This window comes from Rhea americana, unplaced genomic scaffold, assembly GCF_003343005.1.
Source record: "Rhea americana isolate MKP2758 unplaced genomic scaffold, rheAme1 scaffold_342, whole genome shotgun sequence".
Taxonomy (NCBI): Eukaryota; Metazoa; Chordata; class Aves; order Rheiformes; family Rheidae; genus Rhea; species Rhea americana.
This window is the reverse complement of record NW_028186471.1, coordinates 391,994-413,265: the sequence shown is the minus strand read 5'-3', so window position 1 is coordinate 413,265 and position 21,272 is coordinate 391,994. Positions and strand designations below refer to the sequence as shown.

General features: G+C 41.1%; 1 protein-coding gene across 5 annotated transcripts in view; it reads left to right on the top strand.

Moving 5' to 3' along the window:
• Nucleotides 1-21,272, top strand: part of PALM2AKAP2 (PALM2 and AKAP2 fusion) — a 279,762-nt gene that overhangs the window by 158,386 nt on the left and 100,104 nt on the right. For 4 of the 5 annotated variants that reach the window (XM_085311516.1, XM_085311519.1, XM_085311518.1 and 1 more), the window contains one exon: nt 3,883-3,965. In XM_085311516.1, the coding sequence (XP_085167642.1) occupies nt 3,883-3,965 (83 nt within the window). Of the gene's footprint in view, nt 1-3,882; nt 3,966-16,304; nt 16,408-21,272 lie in introns of those variants that run through there. The other variant, XM_085311522.1, reaches the window with a different exon arrangement.

Sequence of the window (21,272 nt, the reverse complement as noted above, 5' to 3'; positions counted from 1 at the left end):
AGACTGGGAGTAGTAACATGTCCTCTTGGCAAATACGTGTAATGTAACCTGGCTCTGAAGGGGACAAAAAGTGCTCTCACCCTTAACATGTCTCAGCTGAAGAGGATAATACATCTTAAACTGCTACAGCTGTTTTTCAAGTGAACATTTGACTATGCCCTAACATTTCTTAGCAGGTATAAACGACTACCATGCAAAAAATGAAGCAGGCTTGATTTAGCATGATTCAATCACTGCAGGAGCCTTCCTGATGAATACTCACAACTGCTTTATCTAGCTTTGCCTTTGAGGAGACAATGCTTCCACCCAAAAGTGCTCCTTGATTCAACTCCTCTTATGCTGCAGCCTGTTTCTTTATCCCTTGCACCTTGCATTTGGCTTCTTCAATCAAATGCAGGCTGACAGCTTCTATATGGATTCAGCCTACTGCTGAGCTAGCTGTTGTATGGAGCAGGAGCTCCAATTTTTTTTCTAGTAGCTTAATCATTCAGCAACGGAACAGWTATTCTGAAAGCATGGAGCACACTCTTCTTAAAATTTCAGCAAAATTAAGAGAACAAATCTGTGGGGGTTTTTTGTTTTTTGTTTTTTTCCAACTGTGAACTCAAGTATTTTCTAGAGGAGAGGTGGCCCCTTTAGGAAGTTCATGTGCTGTAGCAGTTAAATTGCATCTTAAAGTTTCCTTTCCTTCTTCAGGCCCTGCAGAAGTAGAGCAGAAACCTAAAGGGGTTGACAGGCAGCAAAGAGACTAAGTAAGCACTCTAGAGATGAGCATGCTGCCTGACACCCACAGCTAGCCAACAGAGAGTTGCATCCCCACAGTCACAGGGCATGGAGAATTGTGCTTTAGGAACTAGCTGCTAAAACCTTCCTTGCTTGTTAAGAGCAAAGAGTAGGTATGTGCAATGGTTTTCTTAGATCCCTCCGTAATGCCTCTGTTTTTCATCTATATTTTGTATTTTTACTGACAGCTACACCACCAGAAACTGGGCATCTGCCTCTTTCTTTTAAACATCATCCTCCTTTTTTTGATAATATATGTTGTTTTATCTTCTGGTTTACTCTGGCTAGATGACAGCCAAAATTCCTTTGCATTAGCAGCACTTTTATTTCTCTCCCAAGTTCATATGGGCACCTCTCTTAAGGAAGGAGTCTTTCAGTTCAACTTCATTCCGGTTGTATTGTCCTGCCTTTCTATTGTTGAGCACCTGTCATCTATCAAACCCTATTCACAGCTGAAATCAACAGCAAATAAAAGGAAACAAAAAAGTCAGCACAGTCCTGTGCAGAAGTGGAGCTCTCAAGCGTGGAGATGGATGAAAAGCCACTGAGTCCAAATAGTGCTGATGGAGCTGCCCTGCAGCTGCTCTGGTTGAGCTACCTCATCACTGCTGTACAGATAAATGAGAGATGTAAAACTTCAGCAATGCTAATGGTAGCACRGACTGGTATGACCAATTTATGTCCATGGATATGAACATACTTGGAATTTTTCTTTAACCACAGGGTAACTGTAAAGTTGCCTTATCCCATCACACAGATCAAGTCATAGGTCTATGTTGTAGCAGACATGGCCTGTCACCAAATATAGGAAGCAGAAAAATAGTCAACAGGAACTCACTGTATTCATGAATCTGTGAAATATGGAGGAATCTATACTCTTCCTCACACATCTAATTTCTAAGCCTTAGACTTAGATGRCTTTTTCTAGGTAAATATGTATATGCATTACCACTGTAATGTTCTCTTTATTATCTTTAATATATTGCAACTTCAATGGGGAATATCTCTCAAAGATAGACAATTTAACTCTCACTTTCAGTGCCTATCCAAAGCTATGCAGAATGTCAGTCTTAGTACAGGTATGAAATTACCTACATCTCCAATTAAAATCCTAGAATGCCCTTTCTTTGTGAGTATGGGCTTTGTTCACATCAGCATTCTGGCTGCTTCAGATGTGATGTGATTCGCACTGTGAGTGGGGAGTCACATACTGTGATACTGTGGAGTCACAGGCAAGAATCCTCCTGGACAAAACAAAATACATCAAATATTCTCCAAACGCTAGCRGAAACATAAATATCCAGATCAAGGATTTGTCCTGATATTATGGTAATGTATGGCCCAAGGAATGAGACAGTCTGACATAAAACCCTGAAATACTTACTGTGTAGATCCACAAATTTCATCACAAACTGCTCTAATTTTGTGTTCCACGTCTCTGCACTGCRTTGCTTGCTAATGCAAACATACCCATAGGGGCATCCACACAAGAACCAAATGTTGAAGGCTTGGGAGGGGTAGACACAGTAGGATGCACAGGGATCTTTGATGAAGAGATCTTTACTGAAGGGATTCTTTAGTAAAACAGCAAGAAAAGCTCTAATTTAGATTTGCACTTATATGGTAGGAGAGTGTGCAGGTATCATAGAGAATTAGAGCCGCAGCAGGTTAAAATGCTCTACAGAATAATTAAAAAAGAGAAGGTCCTTTGTCCTCAGATTATCTGCTTGATATGAATGAGACTAGCAAAGTGAGCAGGAAGGAAAGAAAAACCATCAGAAAAAAAAAAAGAATTCAATGCAGAATAAACTAGGTGCATCCTTCTGCATCACTTCCAAAGCAGCAATGGTCTGATGGCATCAAAACAGAGATGAGTATTAAGAAAACACGTGATAATGTCATAGGATTGGCTTTGTGGACTTCTGCACAAGAAAGGAAGTTCCCAGTCTGGTTATTTCACACTTCCACAGGTTTAAATACAATCTTCAGCTTGGTTGTGGGCTATCTGCTGGCTCTGCAGACTATGTGGATGTTCTAGGTCTAGGTCAGCATGTGGGAAGAGAGGGGGCTTGGTGTTCCCAGAACCTCCAGAAAAAATTTAAAAGCATCTACGAGATTCCGTCACACAAACTGCACTGACCCTCTCGGCAGTCTTTTCTCACAATAAAAGATATCTCTTTGTGCCTGTAAAAAAAAAAAAAAAAAGACCCACTGGACAACAAGATTAGAAGGACACCGAACTGCAGCTACCATATCCATATATCCGTAAACAGACTACAACACAGACTAGTGCTGATAGAAAGTGACGCTCTGGCTGGAGCAATAAAATGGAAGGGCATCTCTAATGGACAGATTGTTTTGGGTAGCTAATGGTAGCACTGCTGAGGAATATGCATAAAAAGTAGTGACTTTTACATGTCCAGGATCACACTGAAGTAGCAAGAGAGGGCATAGTGCAACTAGAGGTGATGCATAAATCCTTATACATTCTTATCCTGAGCAGAGAAGACCCTGTAACCCTTAAAACTTCATTTCAAAGTTTAGTAAACATTATCTGATTTAATCTGGCTTTAATCCACTCTTATTCATTGTGGTTATGGACATTGTTATAGCAAATCCAAAAGCAATCAAGCAAAAGATTTTCAGTCACGTGCCTCTAGGGCTCTCGGGGTAAGAGTCAGGTCTGACTTTGCCCAGCAGYGCTGCTGCCGCCAGGACCAGCCCTGAAGCCAGGCTGCACCCACCTTCCTCTCGTCTGCAGCCTGCCAGCGTCAGCTTCCACGTCGGCTGCACCGAAATCAAATACTTTCGTCCTGCGCCTGTCTCTATCTGCTGTATCCTGTGTCAACCTATTAAACACCTGCTGGGTTTTCTTGCAGTGGTGGCTGACTCTCYGTGGCTCACAAAGCCTTTTCCAGCTGTCTTAAGACACTTATTTCTTAGTCATTGTTTTTGTACCCTTTCTGCTCTTTAAAAATGCTGATGAAATATCAAGCCGACTACAAAGCATCGTTGATAGGAATGGATCCAAATAAAGCAAATCAACCTCTCAGAAGTGCGTGTTCTCACATAGGTAATAAAATGTCTTTGCTTTTATAGGCGAGAGGGGAATGGATATTTTGCTGACAGACCTGAGAGGACAGTGGCCCTCTGGAAGTCCCCAAGCAGAGGAGAGTGCAAGGGTAAGTTTTCTTTCACCTTGTGCTTGTCAGAAATTTAAGGATTTGTATTTGTTTGGATGCTTTATGACAACCAGCACCCTGTGGGATGGGCCCACATTTTCAGCCTTGAGAAGACTGTGGTGGGAATATTTTACACAGCAGGTTCTATCAGTGTAATCTGCATCTCTTCACGACGGATGTGTCTTTCCTTTGATATTTCAAAAACTGGTGTCATGATTGGAATAAGGAGGATTTTTAATGAAAGTGTAGCTCTTGGAAGATCTCAGAGAAGTGCCTGCTCTCTTCCTGTCTTGTTTAATAGTTCAGGCAGCTGTTTGTCAGCTTGTCTGCAATCAATATGTGATCCTTCCCCATCATCAGTCTCCTCCAAGTCTCCCTTCGAGCTTTCTGTACTTCTTGGGCCAACCTACAACACCTGCTGTCCCCAGCTTCTCTAGTGATTTGGAAACCTGCATGTGGACCATCCCTTCAGCCTAGGGAGGGTGCGTGTCTGAGAACTGCATTAATACACAGCTTGWCCTTACCTGGTATACTAGCAGAGCAGGGCACATATTGCTGCTGCTAAGTGTGGAAACCTGCAGTTTTGCTGAAAAGGGTGTGAATGAGCTATTCGTTTTTCTGYGTTACTCTCAGCATGGTCATGGATGGCTATGTGTTTAAAAACAGCAAGTGGATTTGTAAATAAGATGTTGGATGCGGAGAAAGAATGATCCACCAAGTGAGTTCTCAAAGGGGCAAGACTTTTATCTTCAGGACTTTCGGTATTGCAGAGTGTGAAGCACTTACATATAAAGACATAAAACAATCTTTTTACAAACAAAAACCTCTCCAACTTTTTTATCTTTAATTAGATTTTTTTAATTGAAATGCAAGCTCAGATATACATAGCCCATATTAACACTTAAATTTATGAAAATTTTTTACATTTCTCTAACTTAAAATAATGATCAAGCATTCYATAGGTTTCCGACCTGGGGCAGATCAGTAACTGATTACTTTGAAACAGAGGTTTTAAATTTCTGCTATTAGTGCAGAGGAATTTTTCCTTTAACTTCAGTTAGTTAAATTTAGCCCCAGGACTAACTCTTTCATTCAGAGAAACATTTAAAGATGAAAATGTAGCAAATTACTATCTTTTTCTGGTTTACGAGTAAAAACTGTGTGTGAGAAGCTCAGATCAGTTAGCGCTAAAATTTTAAAGGTCATGCTGAATAATCAGCTAAAAACAGTAACCGTAAGTACTTTTCGGCTTAATAAGTAAAATCTAAATAGGAAACATATTTTGAAAACTTTTGCTTATATTTTTCTTAGCATATTTGCTAAGAAGTTTATTCACCATTTAAACGAGAATTTAAAAGCTTTTTTTTTTTTCCCCAAATTATGTTTCTACAGTGCTAATTAAACCTAAAAGGAACAGGATGCCAATCTTGTTTAAAAAGGGGGGTAGGGGTGGATCTGCTATTAAACAACAAACATGAATCTGAATAAATGTACTTATAAATTTAGAATTGACTAAATTGCATTGAATTTCATCCTGTTGGCTAAAAAAAAAAAAAAAAAAAAAAAAAAAAAAACCTTACTGAATTTAAGGTTAGGTCTGTATACAGGGGCAAATCAACATGCTTTCAGGGATAGCAGTCACTAAGAACCAAGCTTTCTTTAGGCAAATAATTTACAATAAAAATGGGAAAAGTAAGGATAAAATTGATACTTCAAAAAGTCATAATTAAGCTTTCATGTTATGATTAAATCAGYTATTGAAATCATTCCAATTGAAATTAGTCCACCTTGGAATATGGACTTGCATAGGGCTTCCTAGGGACATTTTGCAGTGCTTACAATCAATGRTCTGCTCAGTGTTACATTTTTTTCTTTTGTGGCAGCCTGTATACTACAAGCAAGACCTGTACCACTGTTAGGAAAACTCTGAGCTAGAGTTTATGTCACCTTCCCCTCACAACTTTCTGTTGCTTAAGTTAAGGTGATTATTTTAAAAAGAGGAAAAAATGTTCGATGACTACAGAATGCAATTTGGTTTTGATACCAAAATACTTTCAATATCTAGAAGTGTAACAAAACACCAGAACAAAATCTGATTTAGCATTGTTTTCTCCTTGGTTTTAAAAGAAAAAAGCCTCCCTTTTTAATACTGACCCCCAGATATAGTGAAGGAGAGGCTTAATGGCAGAATTTTGTAAGAAGGAGGCTGACTCAGTGTTACCATTGATGCAGCATGAGCAGAATCAGCAAAACATTATTACAGAGAACTCAATAAAGAACACAGGAGCATCCTTACCAGCAGGTAAGAAAATGAATTTGCTCATAGTAAATGATGAAGCGCTGAAATTTTCATTGATAACTTGCTAACATTTAGCAGAATGGGGAAGCCTGATATTTCAAGTTTATACTTCCACAAAGACTATATGAAGCTATGAAGCAGCTGGACAGACATTTCCCTCTAAGCTAGAATTTACTGAGAGAANAAAAAGAAAAAGAAAAAGAAAGAAAGAAAAGAAAAAAAGGCAAAGCAATTATCCCTTCTATTGCTGAACAGTCAAATAGATAGTATTATTTTTCATATAAGAAGAGCATCAGTTTTAGATTAACTCTGAAAAATCTGGATTCAGAGATTCAGATCTAGTTGCAATTTTTTTAGTGACATCAACAGAAGGTTAGCAGAAATCATCAGATAGAAAACAGCATGYCTGTGTTGTTTTCAGTAGTCTACTCATTCTAAGTGGAGACCTGAGCCATCATTAACTTCTCTTCAACTTTAACAAATAACAAGGAGTAACAAGCTATCCTAAGTCCAGACTGCATAGTTCAAGTAAGTAAATGATAACTGCATAGGTTTTAATAAAACGTAGAAATCTCTTTAAAAATACCTGTTGGGTAATGATGGTCATCACCCCTGAGTACAGATTATGGGTATGGAAAGATAAACAGATTTAACACTCAATCCTCGTCATGAAATAAAGCAATATTCTCCATGACATGCTCTTGGTGACCCTGCTGAGCAGGGAGGTTGGACTAGATGATCTCCAGAGGTCCCTTCCAACCTTACCCATYCTGTGATTCTATGACAAGATAGGAAAAATACAGTCCTCCTAAAGAGATGCCACTCATAGTATGTTCAGGACTTCCCCAGCTGGGCCTGTAAATGAACAAAAGTTTAGGAACAATCTATAGAAGGTTTTTTTAGGTTTCTTCCTTCTTTTCTAGATAGAAAAATGCTTGTTCTTCATTGTTCTGCTTAGGACGCATCCTGTATACTTGCAGCTCTTTTTTGGAGTGCAGTTTCAGAATACTCTGTACTCTATTATTTCAGCCTTTCTTGCAGCTCTAATTCAAAGAGGAGAATGTGTTTGTGTGTGGGAGTAGCATAAACTGCAGCTGCTTTTCTTTATTTTTTCACTATCATTACTGTTGACTAGTTACAAGAAAGATGACATATGTATATACCATTTGGTGTCTCTGCAATGCTGCTCTACAGGAGGCTGGAAGATTATCTTGGTGAACAGCCCCTAATTTCAGCAAAACCATTAACAGCATGAGCAGTAGGTTGAAACAGTTTGTCTTGCAGTAACAGGGATTTTGCTATCTTACTGGAATGTTTTATCAAAAATATAGAAATCGAATTTGCTCTTTCATCACTTTTTACCACCAAAGAACTTAAGTGAATTATGTAAACTCTAGAAAGATTCATCTCACTGTGTAGCTGCTCAAAAACAAAAACCCAAACAGATCCAAAACACCCCTGTACACGAGTACACCAAATATATACTGTGACCAAAAACTTTATAGATTTATAGAAAAAAGGACAGAGACTTTGATATTTTCAGCACTCTGGAACACTTTWAAGTGGTCTGAGAGATATTCTTTCTACACAGTATATGCATACATATAGCAGAAACATATAATTTCTACATATAGTAGAAACATATGTGAAGCTAGTGAGGATAGACAGTGAAAATCCATGCTCGTCTTTTAAAGTTTAAAAGACATTTGAAATTTATAATATTCCCTTCAAGCAGTTAGGGACATGGTGTGCCATCACACCAGGCCAGAGGAATGCAGCTGAAATTCAGAGAACTTTATGCTGCAAATAGTCAAACCAAGGTGCAAGTGATTTTCAGGGAGCAACGTCATTTATCTTCTGTGGCTAAAGCCTCCCGCAGTCAGCTGCTGCCAGTTCTAATTGCCGCTTTTCACAAGTCACATTCTCCCCTCAGTCCCCCTACCGTAACTTATTTCACGCTGAAATCAGTGAATCTGGGCTAAGTAACGGAGAGGAGAATCTGTCTCMGTTATGTGGTTGTACATAAGAGCATACAGCTAAGTGTTCATTTGCAATTATGCTCCCTGCGAATTGCTCTCAAGAGGTCTTCATATCATGACTGAGGCAGGCAACATTGGCCAGGGAAGTCAAAGTGTTGTCAGTTGTTCAAAACTATCAGAGCCATTACGTTCGACCTCTGTCACTGTAATTTCATTTATGTGCCTCAGTATGGAAGCTGTCAAAGCTAAGTAACAAGATTGTCATGCTATGGAGCCTGTGCAAAATGTGCCATCTAGCTTTATATCCAAAGATAAATAAAATTGCCTGCACAGACAGTATTTGAGTTAGACATTAAAATGCACAGCGCTTAGGTAGTGCAGAACTGGATTTACATACAGAATGCTGTGTATTTTTTTAATTAGCAATCAGCTTTTAGCCTTATCATCTCATCACAGCTTCATTTTGCATGATTTCATTTCTGATAATCTGAAAATGTCATGAAGCTAAGACCTCAGCTTACTGCAAGGACAGCCAACACTTCCACCTGGCCACAAGAGTCACTGGGCTTCCTCCCTTTCTGATTCAAGAAAAAGTGACACATCTTTAGGAAATTGTGATACTGCTGTTTGAGAAAAAAACATTATTTGTCATGAGACAGAGGATTTCTTCTCTGAATATTATCCACTTGCCTCTGATTTTCTAAGGACCTTCAGGCTTGTTTTTCTCACTTAATGATTTCCACTCTTGGTCCTGCAAGCAAATGGCACATACTGTTTGGAGACATGTGACACCATCACACTAGAGCTGGAAGGAACAAGCATCCARCCTTGAATATAGGGAAGGTGAGATAAAATGTCTGTACAAGGCAGCTTACCTGCTGAATATTTCTACTTTAATGTGTAAAATTCAGGATATTAAAAGGGGTAAACAATTTGAGAAGGGCTCAGTAAGACTACAGCAGCAAGCAGCTGGAAAGGTTATATGTATGGAAGGAGGGCTTTGTTTTTCTTTTCAGTAACGAAGAATTCAGTTTCTAGAGGCTGAAATAGTTCTCCATGTAGAAGTCAAAGCAAAAAGGGAATGATTATTTTTTTCCACAATTGTCAGAGCACACCTGAGGCAACAATCCAGGAAAAGATGGTCTGACAAAATCTACATTGTTGCATTTAATTAATGTTCAAACTGATGCAAACATTATATTAGATTTGCCTGGGTTTTAAATGTATGTGACTTAAGGATGCAGGCCTGTTTCTTTTGATGCACCTACTTGTGATCTGGGAAAGCTGAGAACATTTTGAACTTTGAAAATAATCAGTCAAAATTAAATGGCATTATTCTTAAGAATACTTAAAACATATTATAAAATATATTATTTTTTTGATATAATTGGAATTTGTGGTAACTGTTATGACCCATTTGAATACTCAGTGTAATACACTGTGTTTGGGTGTTTATGTGTAGCAACTTAAACACTTCTCCACTGTATGTTTTTTAAATGGGCAATGCAAACAGTTTACTAAGTCTAGAGAACAAGCTTTCAACTATAGAGCCTAATGTATTTAAGTTGCTGCAGGACAACTTTGCTTTATTTTCTGTAGACAACTTTATTCTTTGTCTTGTCATTTTTTAGTATTCTAATGGTACTGAATAAAACTGTGCATCTGTTCCTCAGGAAGGACTTAATCCAAAGCTCATTGAACGCATTTGAAGAGCCTCCTTTGGGCTATGGATCAAGCTCTTTAGTCTACAAACAAATGCTCTTTGTTAGACTACGTTCTTCAAGCACAGTGCAGAAAAGTTATAGAAGTTCCCTACTTCTCAAATAATAATTGCTCTTTAAATCTTTTTTGCTATGTCTATTCAATTGGAGGAACAATATGCAACTGTACATAATTTTTGAAATACTGTAGTCTGTGATTATCTTGCCTCAGCAGTTGATATAAATATTGAATACGTAATGCTGTGGAAAGATGTAGCTGCATATTTATATTACTCTTTCTACTTATGTGGTAATTTATAAAATATATAGAGATACATTCCCTGCCCCCCCAAGGATGTTCAGGCTCTGTCAGGCAAGCTGGACAAGGGCAAGACATCTTTTGAGACTGCCTTATGTTGATATTATTGATGAAGCAGACTTGAAAGAAGGATCTGTTGAATAAAGGACGATTCTAATGAATAGGATTTTTTCTGTGCTTAGAAAAAAGAACAGGATGAAAAGAGACACAAAGCCCACAGCAGGGAAAAGAAGCTGAGGCTATTAGAGAAGAGAGTACAAAGGGGCTAAAGTAAGTCAGGAGTAATCAAAGCAGAAACACTATCTTTAAAGTAAACCTTGCAGCTCCAGATTTACACCAACTGCATTTTCCACGAGAAGGAAGGGCCATGAGTCAGTTATGCAGTAGTATCCCCCTGAGCTGCAATAAAAAACTTTCTTCCTTACAAGATCACAGGTGCTGAGTATTTTTTTTTATTATTATTTTTGTTTTTCTTGTGAAGGGGAGCTACAATGGCAGTTCCCTGCGMTAAAGAAAGCATGTTGCCAGTGAAACTTAGCAGCTTTTACAACTGCAGAACAGAGTAACTTTTTCACGTGGGTGTAGATTATGCAGACACTACAGGGTTTAACTCCTCTGTCAGAACCACTCACAGTAAAAAGCACTACCATGTGTAAGTGCTGGCAGGACTATGCATGTAATTTGTAAGCTGATGATGACTAAAACAGTTTATAGAGCCAATACTAAAACATTACTCACTCAAGGAGTCACATTCAAGTCAATGGGATTACTCATGTAGCTAGCTGCCGATGGAGATCTTGCCAAGCTATTTTACCACATAATAGATGTGTGTAAATGAGCCTGTTAGTCAGCCAAAAATCTTTAGAGCTTACCTTTTGGGTCCATAGCATGTTAGGACTTARGCTCCCTAACCATGGCCAAGGTCTCGTTATGCTCTGCGAGGTTGTCCCTGCCCTAAAATTCACACAGCATGTACAGACAAATAAGGGAAAGTGCCGTGCCTTCAGTTCCTTCATGGGTCACCAACAGCACCAGCAATGGGACAGGAATCTCCCATCAGTTCCCCACTGGCAGCTCACTGCCTCTGTAATATTCAACATTTCTTCCCTGTGCTGAATATAAAGCATTTAWGAATGTGACCTCCACATTTCCCACAGCTCTTCTGCTAGCTGACTGATGGRTCTGTGCATTCATTAGAGTTTTATGAAATGCACGGAAAATACACAGAAGTTCCATTTTCATCTCGTACACACATTACTGCAAAACAGTGCACTCCTTCCTTCAGCTTATCTGCATGTTATTCTGCAGCCAGAGAAATAACCAGAACCACAAGGAACGGAAGGAGAATCTAATCTCAACAATTCTGACAGCTAATTTAAGATACTTAAAAATCTGCATCTGAAGCAAATCTCACTTTTCATACTCAGTGAAATTCAATGTGGAGGCTATCAGATCAGGCATCACCCTTCAGGACTGTATCTCATTCTGTAAATTTTATAAAAATGCCTGCCATTTCCAGCATCATTATAACAGTATTTTCTCTTCTTTCTTTATTCTGCACTCCTCTCAGCTTTATTGGGAGTTCAGAGAGAACAAGAACAGCCTACTAGGCTGTAAAACAGCAGCACTGAAAGAATTTCTTCCTTATCAGAAGAGGTATCCCACCTGATTTATTYTCCATTTGAAGGCTCAATGCATAAGAATAGAAAATCTGCCTAACTGAAACTGGACTCTGGTATACTGACAAAGTCCCAAAGCAGAGGCTGAATAACCTCTCAGTCTACTGCATAAAGCAGCAGCAGCAGACATAGAAACACCTTTTTCCCACCATTTCTGTCTCCTTTCTTCCAAACACCTGTATTTATCATTTTCTTCTCTTTAGCTCCCAGTCCTGAGTCTCCTGGTGTCTTTTCCCCTTTCCAACTCCAGGCACTCTTTGTTTCTCCTTTGCAGAGATGGCTACATTCCTCTTGTACCCATTGAAGAGGACACATCTGTGTAGAGGCAGATTGTAAACTAGGTCAGTTTCYGTGACAGAGGAAAAAAAATGTAGAAGCAGCACCTTTTTCTACAACAAGGTTTCACATCAATATGTGGCCCAGTTGTCAGAGATGGTGAGCGTCTGCAGTTCCCACTGACTTCCATGAATGGCCAGTGCACCTGGAACCAAAGCAGGTCCTCAGGGGTCACCTTCCTCTAAATGGTCTAACTCAGCTCATCTCGCTCAGAGTCCAGCCATCCCCACCGCAAGTACTAAAAGTAATGTTGCATTTGACTTCTGTGGGACCAATATGGGACTTTTCCACCCCACAGTGGGAGCAGGTGGCTCTGGCCACAGACTAGAAAGCATCGTAAGTTTTGCAGTCCTCTTACAGGACTACAGTATGTAAGTCAAAGTTTAGACACTCCATAGCACTTCCTTGAGCTTTCCCAAGGGCATCATACTCTTCCCAGAAGCCATACTAGTCATATTTTCCTACGCATTCAGCACAACCTTGGGAGTTGGCCAGTTGTCGGGAGGAAGAATGAGGTGATCTAGATAGTGACAGTTCCTCTTCAGTTCACAGAGCACAAAAAGCAAACCTGAAAGTAAATGAGAGACAAGGAACTACCATTTTGTTATTAAAAATAACTATTCTTATCGATAAATATTGAGGTAATCTAGTTGAGTTTCATATTCCTGTTTTCACCTTTGTTTTCAGGACAATATCAATGAATCTTGTCATTCATTAGTTAGGCAAACATAATTTAACTTCAAAATCAGRGAAGGCTGCACTCTGGCAATGATTCATTCCTTCTTCCCTCTACCTGAAGCTATCTGAAATGTTGTAAGCAATTCAAATAGCATTAACAAAATACATCTTTAAAACAAAACTTTAAAATATAACTTTATTCTACTTTTGTAGCTGTTAAAAATGCAAATTAGAATCAAAAGGCAAAACTCGTTAAAATATACATGATRAAATAGCATTTGACTTCCTCTGTCAAATGTAAGCAAATGCATCCTTCCTATAAGGCAAAAAAAATCAAAATTAAAATATTATCAATATCATTTTGGATATTGCTTTATCTAATAAAACAAAATAAGGGTTGCAGTCACACAGTTCAGCCTAATTCTATACAAAGCCAGTAAGCAGGAGGAGAGCAAGAAATAATCATTGTAAGAAAGGGGCAGAGGGTGGGAACTCAGGAAGCACTTACAAAGAGGAGCTCTGAAGTTCCCCCTTTGACAGTGTAACATCTTTGACCACTATGAATGTCGGAATTTTTTCTCTATAGTGCARTATTGCCAGTCCCCAAACCTTAACGCCTTCAAAAAGAATGAGACTGGACTGTACTTATTTTAATTATGTTCCTAAAGCCTGAAGGTGATTCTTTTTCATGCTGCTAAAGTTGTCTTCAACTAAGAGAGACTAAAATTTGCTTTCCTCCTCCTTCTCCCTCCCTTTCTCATCATAGCTTGGCTTAACAGGTTTCTGGCAGCTGGAGTTTTTGAAAACTCTACAGATGTGCTCAGACCTGTGAACCTGTGGCACATCCAACAAAGATGCAAGGCCAGTGCTCTTGTTTCTCACTTTCCTCAGTAGCTGCACATCGCCATTTGGACTAAATAYCTTGCTGTGGGAGTAGGTACTCATACACCTGCAGGCGAGTTGCCTAGACCTTTGAGGCACAGTGRTGGGAGCGAGCAGGGATGCACACCTATTCACTCCCTGTTTCAGGCAGGTGGCAGGGGCGCAGCTTTCCTCTGGTACCTGCTCCTTCCCCACAGATAAGCTGGTGTGGATGGTGGGGTACCCCACACAGTCTGCACAGCTGCACCGTGTCCCAGGACGCAGGACAGGAGTCCTGCCTCCAAGTGGGTAACTGAGCTGCAGACATTCCTGGGAACATTCCTGGGTGCCTAGCCCCCCACCCCAGTGTGCTAGTAGTAAGTTTAAAATGCACACAAAAGAAGGCAGTCCCCAACCTGGAGAATTTACAGCAAAGTATGAAAGAGAGAAGGCAGGTGGCTACAGACATACAGGATGGGAATCTGTTCCCAGGGAGAAAGACCTTGCTGGGTTTTTTTCTGTATTATACTCTATTTTAAAATACATGTATTCCGTAAGAGGTCTTGGCTACATATAGTTAATTACCAATATGCTTTTTGCTAACTTTCACAGCACTGGATTATATATGTATGCATCTATTTCCTTATACCATTAGCTTTATTACTAGCACTTCACTGTCACTGCATCCAGGTAGCACATGTCCATGTATGTATGCCCTTGACCAAAGGATGTGGTAGCTGCATTATCAACAGTAGTGTGTAACTTCCCATTTTAAACAGTGGCACCTGAAGACTGAAGGGTGGTAAATGTGACACCAAACTCCAGTAAAGGCTCCAGAAACTAAAAGCTTTTAAATCACATGCCAGTACTGTGCAAATACAGACATGATAATTGGGTTAGTATTAAAGGACACCTGGATTAATACAATCGATCCGGGAAAAGTCAACATACTTTCTATCAAGGGAAGCCCTGCCTTAAACAAACCTCTTGGAGATCTCTAAAAGGGTCAACAAAAATCCTTATCCAGGGTGATCTAATTTCTATATCAGACTGGATTTCTAAAAGGCCCTTGACAATGTGCATCACCAAAGGTTTTTAAGGAGACTAAGCAGCAATAGCATAAGAGCAAAAGTCCTGGCATGAATAAGTAGTTAAAATATAAAAAGGAAAGTGTAGAAATAAATGATCAGTTCTTGCAATGCAGGGATGTCATTATGGTGTTCTGCAAAGGTCAGTGCTGGGGCCTCTGCTGCTCAGTGTATTTGCATGTGTCCTGGGAGAGGATTTAAATGGCAAAGTTTGTTGATGTTATTAATTTACTCAAGTTAGCAATATGAAGAAAGACTGTAAAGAGCTACACAAGGACATTATGAGGCTGCCTAGGTAATACATGAAATTCCATGTAGATAAGGGTGACTTGATACACATGAAGAAAGCAATCCTGAATCACATCTAAAATGATGGGCTCTGAACTGGTCATTACAGTCCAGGAGTAAAATCTCTGGGTTATGATAGTTCAACAAAAACATGAGCTCCATGCTCAAAAATCCTCCTAAAACATTAAAAAATGATTAACAGGAAAACACTGTTTTGCCACTGTGTGAACCCATGGCAATACTGCATGCCTCTTCATGTTGAAAAGGATCTGTTTGAATAGGGCAAGAGGGCATCAAGGATGATCACAGGTACGGAACAGTATATAGAATAGTAATAGTTTTGGGGACCAAGCCCCACAAATCTTCAGCCAGGAGAAGGAATGGCGTAAAAGGACTATAATWAAGGTCTACAAAACCATGAGCAACAGGAAGGGAGGTCTGGGAGCTGCTCATTAGCTCCAGCACAAGAGGTGAGAGGATAATTAARTTGAAGTATTCAGAGCAAACAGAAGGCAGAGGTTCTTCACGCGAGCCGTGGCAGACCTGTGGGAATCCTTGCCCAAGCCTACTGTGGACACTGCGAGTTTACATGGATTCAAGGGGACACTGAACAAGCCTGCAGCTTAAATAAATAAATAAATAAAGTAAAAAGCCAAACCACACAGGCAAAATAAATAAATAAATAAAACATAACCSCGGCCCCAAGCCCAAGACATCCAGTCGAGGAAACCCCAGGACCGCGAGCGGTGGGAGGCTGGGCGAGCATCAGGGGATGCTCCCGCGGGGACGGGGGGCAGGACCCGGCCCCGGCCGGCCCACGGCCCCTCGGCGGGGCTCGGCACCCCCCCGACGGCACCTGCAGCCCGGCCCGGCCGGCCGTAACAGGAGAGGGCTCGCAGGCAGGCTGCGGTAACCCGACCGCGCCGGGGGCTGTGGGGGGGGCGGCACGTCCCGCCGGGCCCCGCGGAGCCTCCGCGCAGGGCGCAGCGCACCGGCGGGACGGGACGGGACGGGGCGGACGGGGCGGGGAGGGGCGGGCGCTGTGGCTTTGCCCCCCTCTTCCTCGCGTCGGCGAAGGGGGCGGGCAGGGAGGAGAAAGGGGAGGAGGAGGAGGAGGAGGAGGAGGAGGAGGAAAGGGGGACCCGACGTGCCGGGGCTGCGCGCGGAGCTGGCGGCGCACGCTGCGCGCCGGAGGAGCGGGCGCGCTTTGGAGAGGTACCTGCGTGCGCGGGGCGCGGCGTGTGTGCGCGCGTGTGTGTGTGCGCGCGTGTGTGTGTGCGCGCGTGTATGTGCGCGCGTGTGTGTGCGCGCGGGCGGAGGGGAGGGGAGGGGAGGGGAAGGGAGGGAAGCGGCGGGGGCTGCGGCTCGTGGAAGTTGTCTCGCCCTCGGCGGGCTGCTGGCGGGCTGGGGAGGCAAGGTGAAAATGCGAGGAGGGGAGCGGAGGGGGGAAGGCGAGGGGGGGAAAGCAGGAGGAGGAAGGGAAAATGAAAAGACGAGCGGAGAAGGCAAGGAGGGSAGATGGAAATGCAAGGAGGGGAGCGGAAAAGGCAAGGAGGGAAGATAGAAATGCGAGTAGGAGAAGGGAAAATGCAAGGAGGGAAGATAGGAATTCAAGGAGGAKAAGGGACAATGCAAAGAGGGAAGATGGGAATTCAAGGAGGAGAAGAGGAAAGGCCGGGGGGGAAGATAGAAATGCGAGGAGGAGAAGGGAGAAGGCGAGGAGGGAAGACGAAGATGCAGAGGGGGAAGACAGAAATGCCGGGAGCAGAAAGGAGGAGGCGAGGAGGGAGGGCGGCTAGCACCCCGTGGGGAAGGACGCGGGAGGCAGGGCAGGCGGGCGAGACCTGCCCTTCCCTCGCCCCCGCGCCCCGTGGGCCCCCGTCGCGAGGCGGCGATGCCGCGGGGGGCGCCGGGCCCCGGGGCGGCCCGGAGCAGCCGTGGGGACCGCGGCGGGGCCGTGGGGACCGGGCGCGTGTCGGGGACCGGGCGCGGAGGTGCGGGCAGGGCCGCGGGCGGCCGCGGGGGGAGCTGGCAGCCGAGGGGCTCGGTTCGTCCTGAGAAACCTGTGACGCAATTATTTTTTAATCAGCATGTTTTTTTCATTGCTATCTCAATTTTTCCTGGACTTACCCCTTTAAAATGAAAATTTCCCTCGTCTTTGTTCCAAGCCTTTCTGGTTTTAGGTCCCTCTGACATTCCAGAGCATGAGTTTCAATTTTTTTATTWTTTTTTTTATTTGTTTCCCACTTAGGAGCACTGCAGTGTTAACTTCTCAAACATTGGTGTCTCTTTCTAAAATGTTACTGAAATTAGTACTAACGCGGCCAGCTACTGTGGATACAAATGTTTAARCACCTGATGTCATTAATCATTAGCCATAAGAGAGCAGTCATAACATTGAACTTTGTTTTTTATCTTCAGATGAATTGCATATCAGCTCCCAGAAGACATATGTTAGGGCAGTTAAGTACCTGCCTAATGTTGAAAGAGGTAGAATAGATCCCSCAGTTGTGACCGTAGTAAAGAAATAAACACGTTTTATTTTGAGCTGTGATTAACAGTTCGGCATTGTAATGATATCCACTGATTCTAGCATTGTCTCATAGCTCTGGTATGTCAATTGGTATTCATGCTGTGTAAGTGTTTTGCAGAGGTGTTCTGTGTGATGGGGATTTATTTCACTTTCATAATTACATTTTCTGGTCTGACCAACCTTAGGAAACCGTCAAGGTATATACATCAGTATTTGTTGTATTACACGGCCTTTCTTTTTTTCTAAGGACTGCAAGCTATTTCATGTGTTGTTAGATCACAGTTTTTATGTCACTGCACAAAACAGAGAATAAAGTTAGAACTGAAATTGAAGTATAAGTATGTCTGTAAAGTCAATAATGGGTGAGTTATATTCAGTTTATTTTCATTTTGTAACTGAATGCCAGGCCATTTGCTTCCCTTTGATAGCCTCTGCCAAAATTATTTCTGCACAAAACTAAAATATTACATACAGATACTGTTTTTAGATAACTGGCATGTTGTTTTTCATGTTAATTTTCAAAAGCTTGTCCAGGGTTTTATAGGTCCCAGGTGAGCTCTTAAGCAAATTAAGCCATATTTATAGGTGTCTTTTAATAGTGCTGTTAAGTAGTAGCTTTTGTGGTAGCTCGTGGTTATTTTCCTTCTCAGTGGACAAGCAACTTCAGTCCTGAGAGATCTGTGTATAACTTCTGTTATGTTACTCAAAATTCCTGTTGACTTTAGCAAGAGTTCTGCCTAGATGAAGAATACGAGATCGTATCCTGACTGATTCAATGTATACTTKGATCATGGGATAAACTGATTTGTGCCTGATTTGACTCATCTAAACTGTAGAACTCGATTTTGCTACTGGAAACACCTGCTGATTTAGTGAGCTCTATTGATATTGTGTTTACAGCAAGACGTGAAGAGCTGCATAACGAGRCATCTAGAACTAGCCCCATTATTTCTATTTACCTGTGGTTTTCTCTCATCAACATACTACTTTTTTTTGCTTATGTCCAATTTCTAAGCAATAACAATACCCTTTATGGACTGCCCTCCTTTTTGAAAGGGAACAAAGTTTGTTTCCCCTTAAGTGTGATAGCAGCTATCATACCAGAGCAGGGATGTGATGGGTTTTCCCAGGTTCTGTGGTCCCAGACAGGATTAAAAACCCTAGGAGAAAGGTGCAGGACTCTCCAAAATTGTGTTAGTTCTTCTCCCATCTCTGAGAAAGTGCTTCGTTTCCTTTAGCTCATGCAAAGGTATCTGTGCATTGAGTTTTTATTTGAGCAGGTGCCCAGTTTTGATTTCCCCAGGTTGGGGCTTATCTCAGTCTAATTTCTTCACTGGTTTAAGGTGAGACGGGTGCATTACTGTGTTATTCAGCCTTGCTAGTGAAGGCTTGCTTGCTTGCTTTGGAATGAATGCTATGGTACAAGGCACAGGCAGCACTGACAGGGCAGCAGCCTCCTGTGGTCTGTAAGCTGGGCCATTGGCATTTGATTTTTTGTGTTTGTTTAAATGCCAGAAGTTAGCGAACGCACCTTCGCCAAGTTCTGGGCTCGGAATTCATTGTGGACCAGTCACTCTCTGCACTGCTGCCTGTTAGGATCAAGACCTATGAAGTGGGTATAGGTAGTCTTGGTAACCACATTACGTGAGTGAAGAAGTTGGCTACTGGCTTATGATGCGTACACTTATCTGCGTATTGATTTGTCCTGTAGAGATCTGTTCTTTAATTGAGTACTGACCTAGACCATAGAACACAGCTCTATAAAATTAAGTTTAATTATGAAATATAACAGCAGCACTGAATGAATGCCAGCAAATGCAGTTATAGTTCTAATCTACATAATTCCTGTTTAGTTGTATGCCAAAATGGTAGATACTTTTGTTCTGCATCTGCACACTGTAAGTTATGTCTACAGAAATAATTTTAAACCAAGGACGTGTATGTCACCTGACTTTGTGCTGCATCTTATAAATTAATATTCCACGTCATGTATTCCATTCTTGCAAAGGATAAGTTGCTAATTATCTGTGGCAAAATAAATGCATTTGAGCAAATTTCAGAGTTTTATAGACTATAAAGAGCTCATAGTGAGCAAATAGAAAGCAGTTTTAGAAAATATGTGCTCTCCCACCTGGGATTGTTCCCCTGTTATAGAATATACTTCAGAGTACACTGCGATAGAGGGGGACCTGAAGAATAGTTCTGCAGTTAAGTCTTTTCTGAGGCTGTAAACCTTTCATTTTTCCTCTATCCTTGGTTAGATTTTCATCTCAACCATCTAAAAATTAGATATCTAGTCTGTGTTGGTTCTGTAAACTCCTCTGTGGTCCAAGAAGAGTTGAAGGTGCTTTCAGGAAATACATCATCTACTATATCTCAGATTGGAATGATTTTTTTTAAAGGCTTTAAAGGTACCCTGTCCTTATAGCCATCAAGGTTGACTGCAAAAATTCAGGGGTGACTAAGATGGTATCTCGGGGCCTTTACAACACTGTTCTCTGTAATCATGTGAGAAACATTAGATTGCTTAATACACTTAACACTGCAAAAATAAGAATTTTCCCTAGGTATTGTTTAGCAGAGAGAATATTGTCTTTAGTCCCTTATTAATAAGAGAGAAAACCAATAATGCACTTCAGACAGAGCAAATTCCCTTCAAATCATGCAAATACCTCTTCAGGGGGTTAGAAAAGTTGCTTTGAAAGATCTGCCTTAGCTCTTGGGAAAACTTGTGACTTGCTATTGAATAATGAAAACGTGTGTTCTGTTCATTTGGGAATTTTCTTTTCRATTTTATCTAATTGACTAAAAAGACAAATCTCTATGTAGTGAAGATGAATGTTTTTAAAGATTGGATTTTTTTCAGAATTTGATCATTCTGATGATTTATTTTGTGGCTTCGAGCATCATAATTTCCCTCTTCCTCAATTTTCTGTGTATAAAACAGGAAATAAAGCAGAAAACTTCCTATGTGTAATTTTTTAAATTCACTTCAGTGATGTGTGCTTTACAAACGAAAGGTTATTATATTTTGCCATTTTTTTTCTGCATATGTTTTTGTATTGTTTTTTGTAACATCTGTTTATATAATGCATGAATGAAGCAGGAAAACTTTTTAAGAGTATAGCGGTGTAGTGGGTGTAGTACTGTCAGTAAAAGGTGGCTTAAATCTGCGCAGTTTACTCCCTTTGCAGGAACTGAAGCTTAACAGTTCACCAAAGTAGTAAGAGGAATAATTTTCTRCTTGAACAGAGTAAATACACCTTCACACTGGCGGTAGGACTGTATTTGACATAACAAAAAAAAAACAACCACTGCAATTAAGTGCAACAAATATTTCAGGGAGGCCTGAGTTCATGCACAAATGTATACACAGGCATATGTAGCTTCCTTCAGGGATTGATACCGGACATCGCAGCTGTTGTGTTTTATCCAGTAATTCCAAGAATTCAAGTGGTCATCTTGTGCCTCATAACTCTGTGGCAGTAGCAGCAGCATTAACTTTTGAGTTGAGCTTTTTAACAGCCTTTTTTCTTTTTCTTTCTTT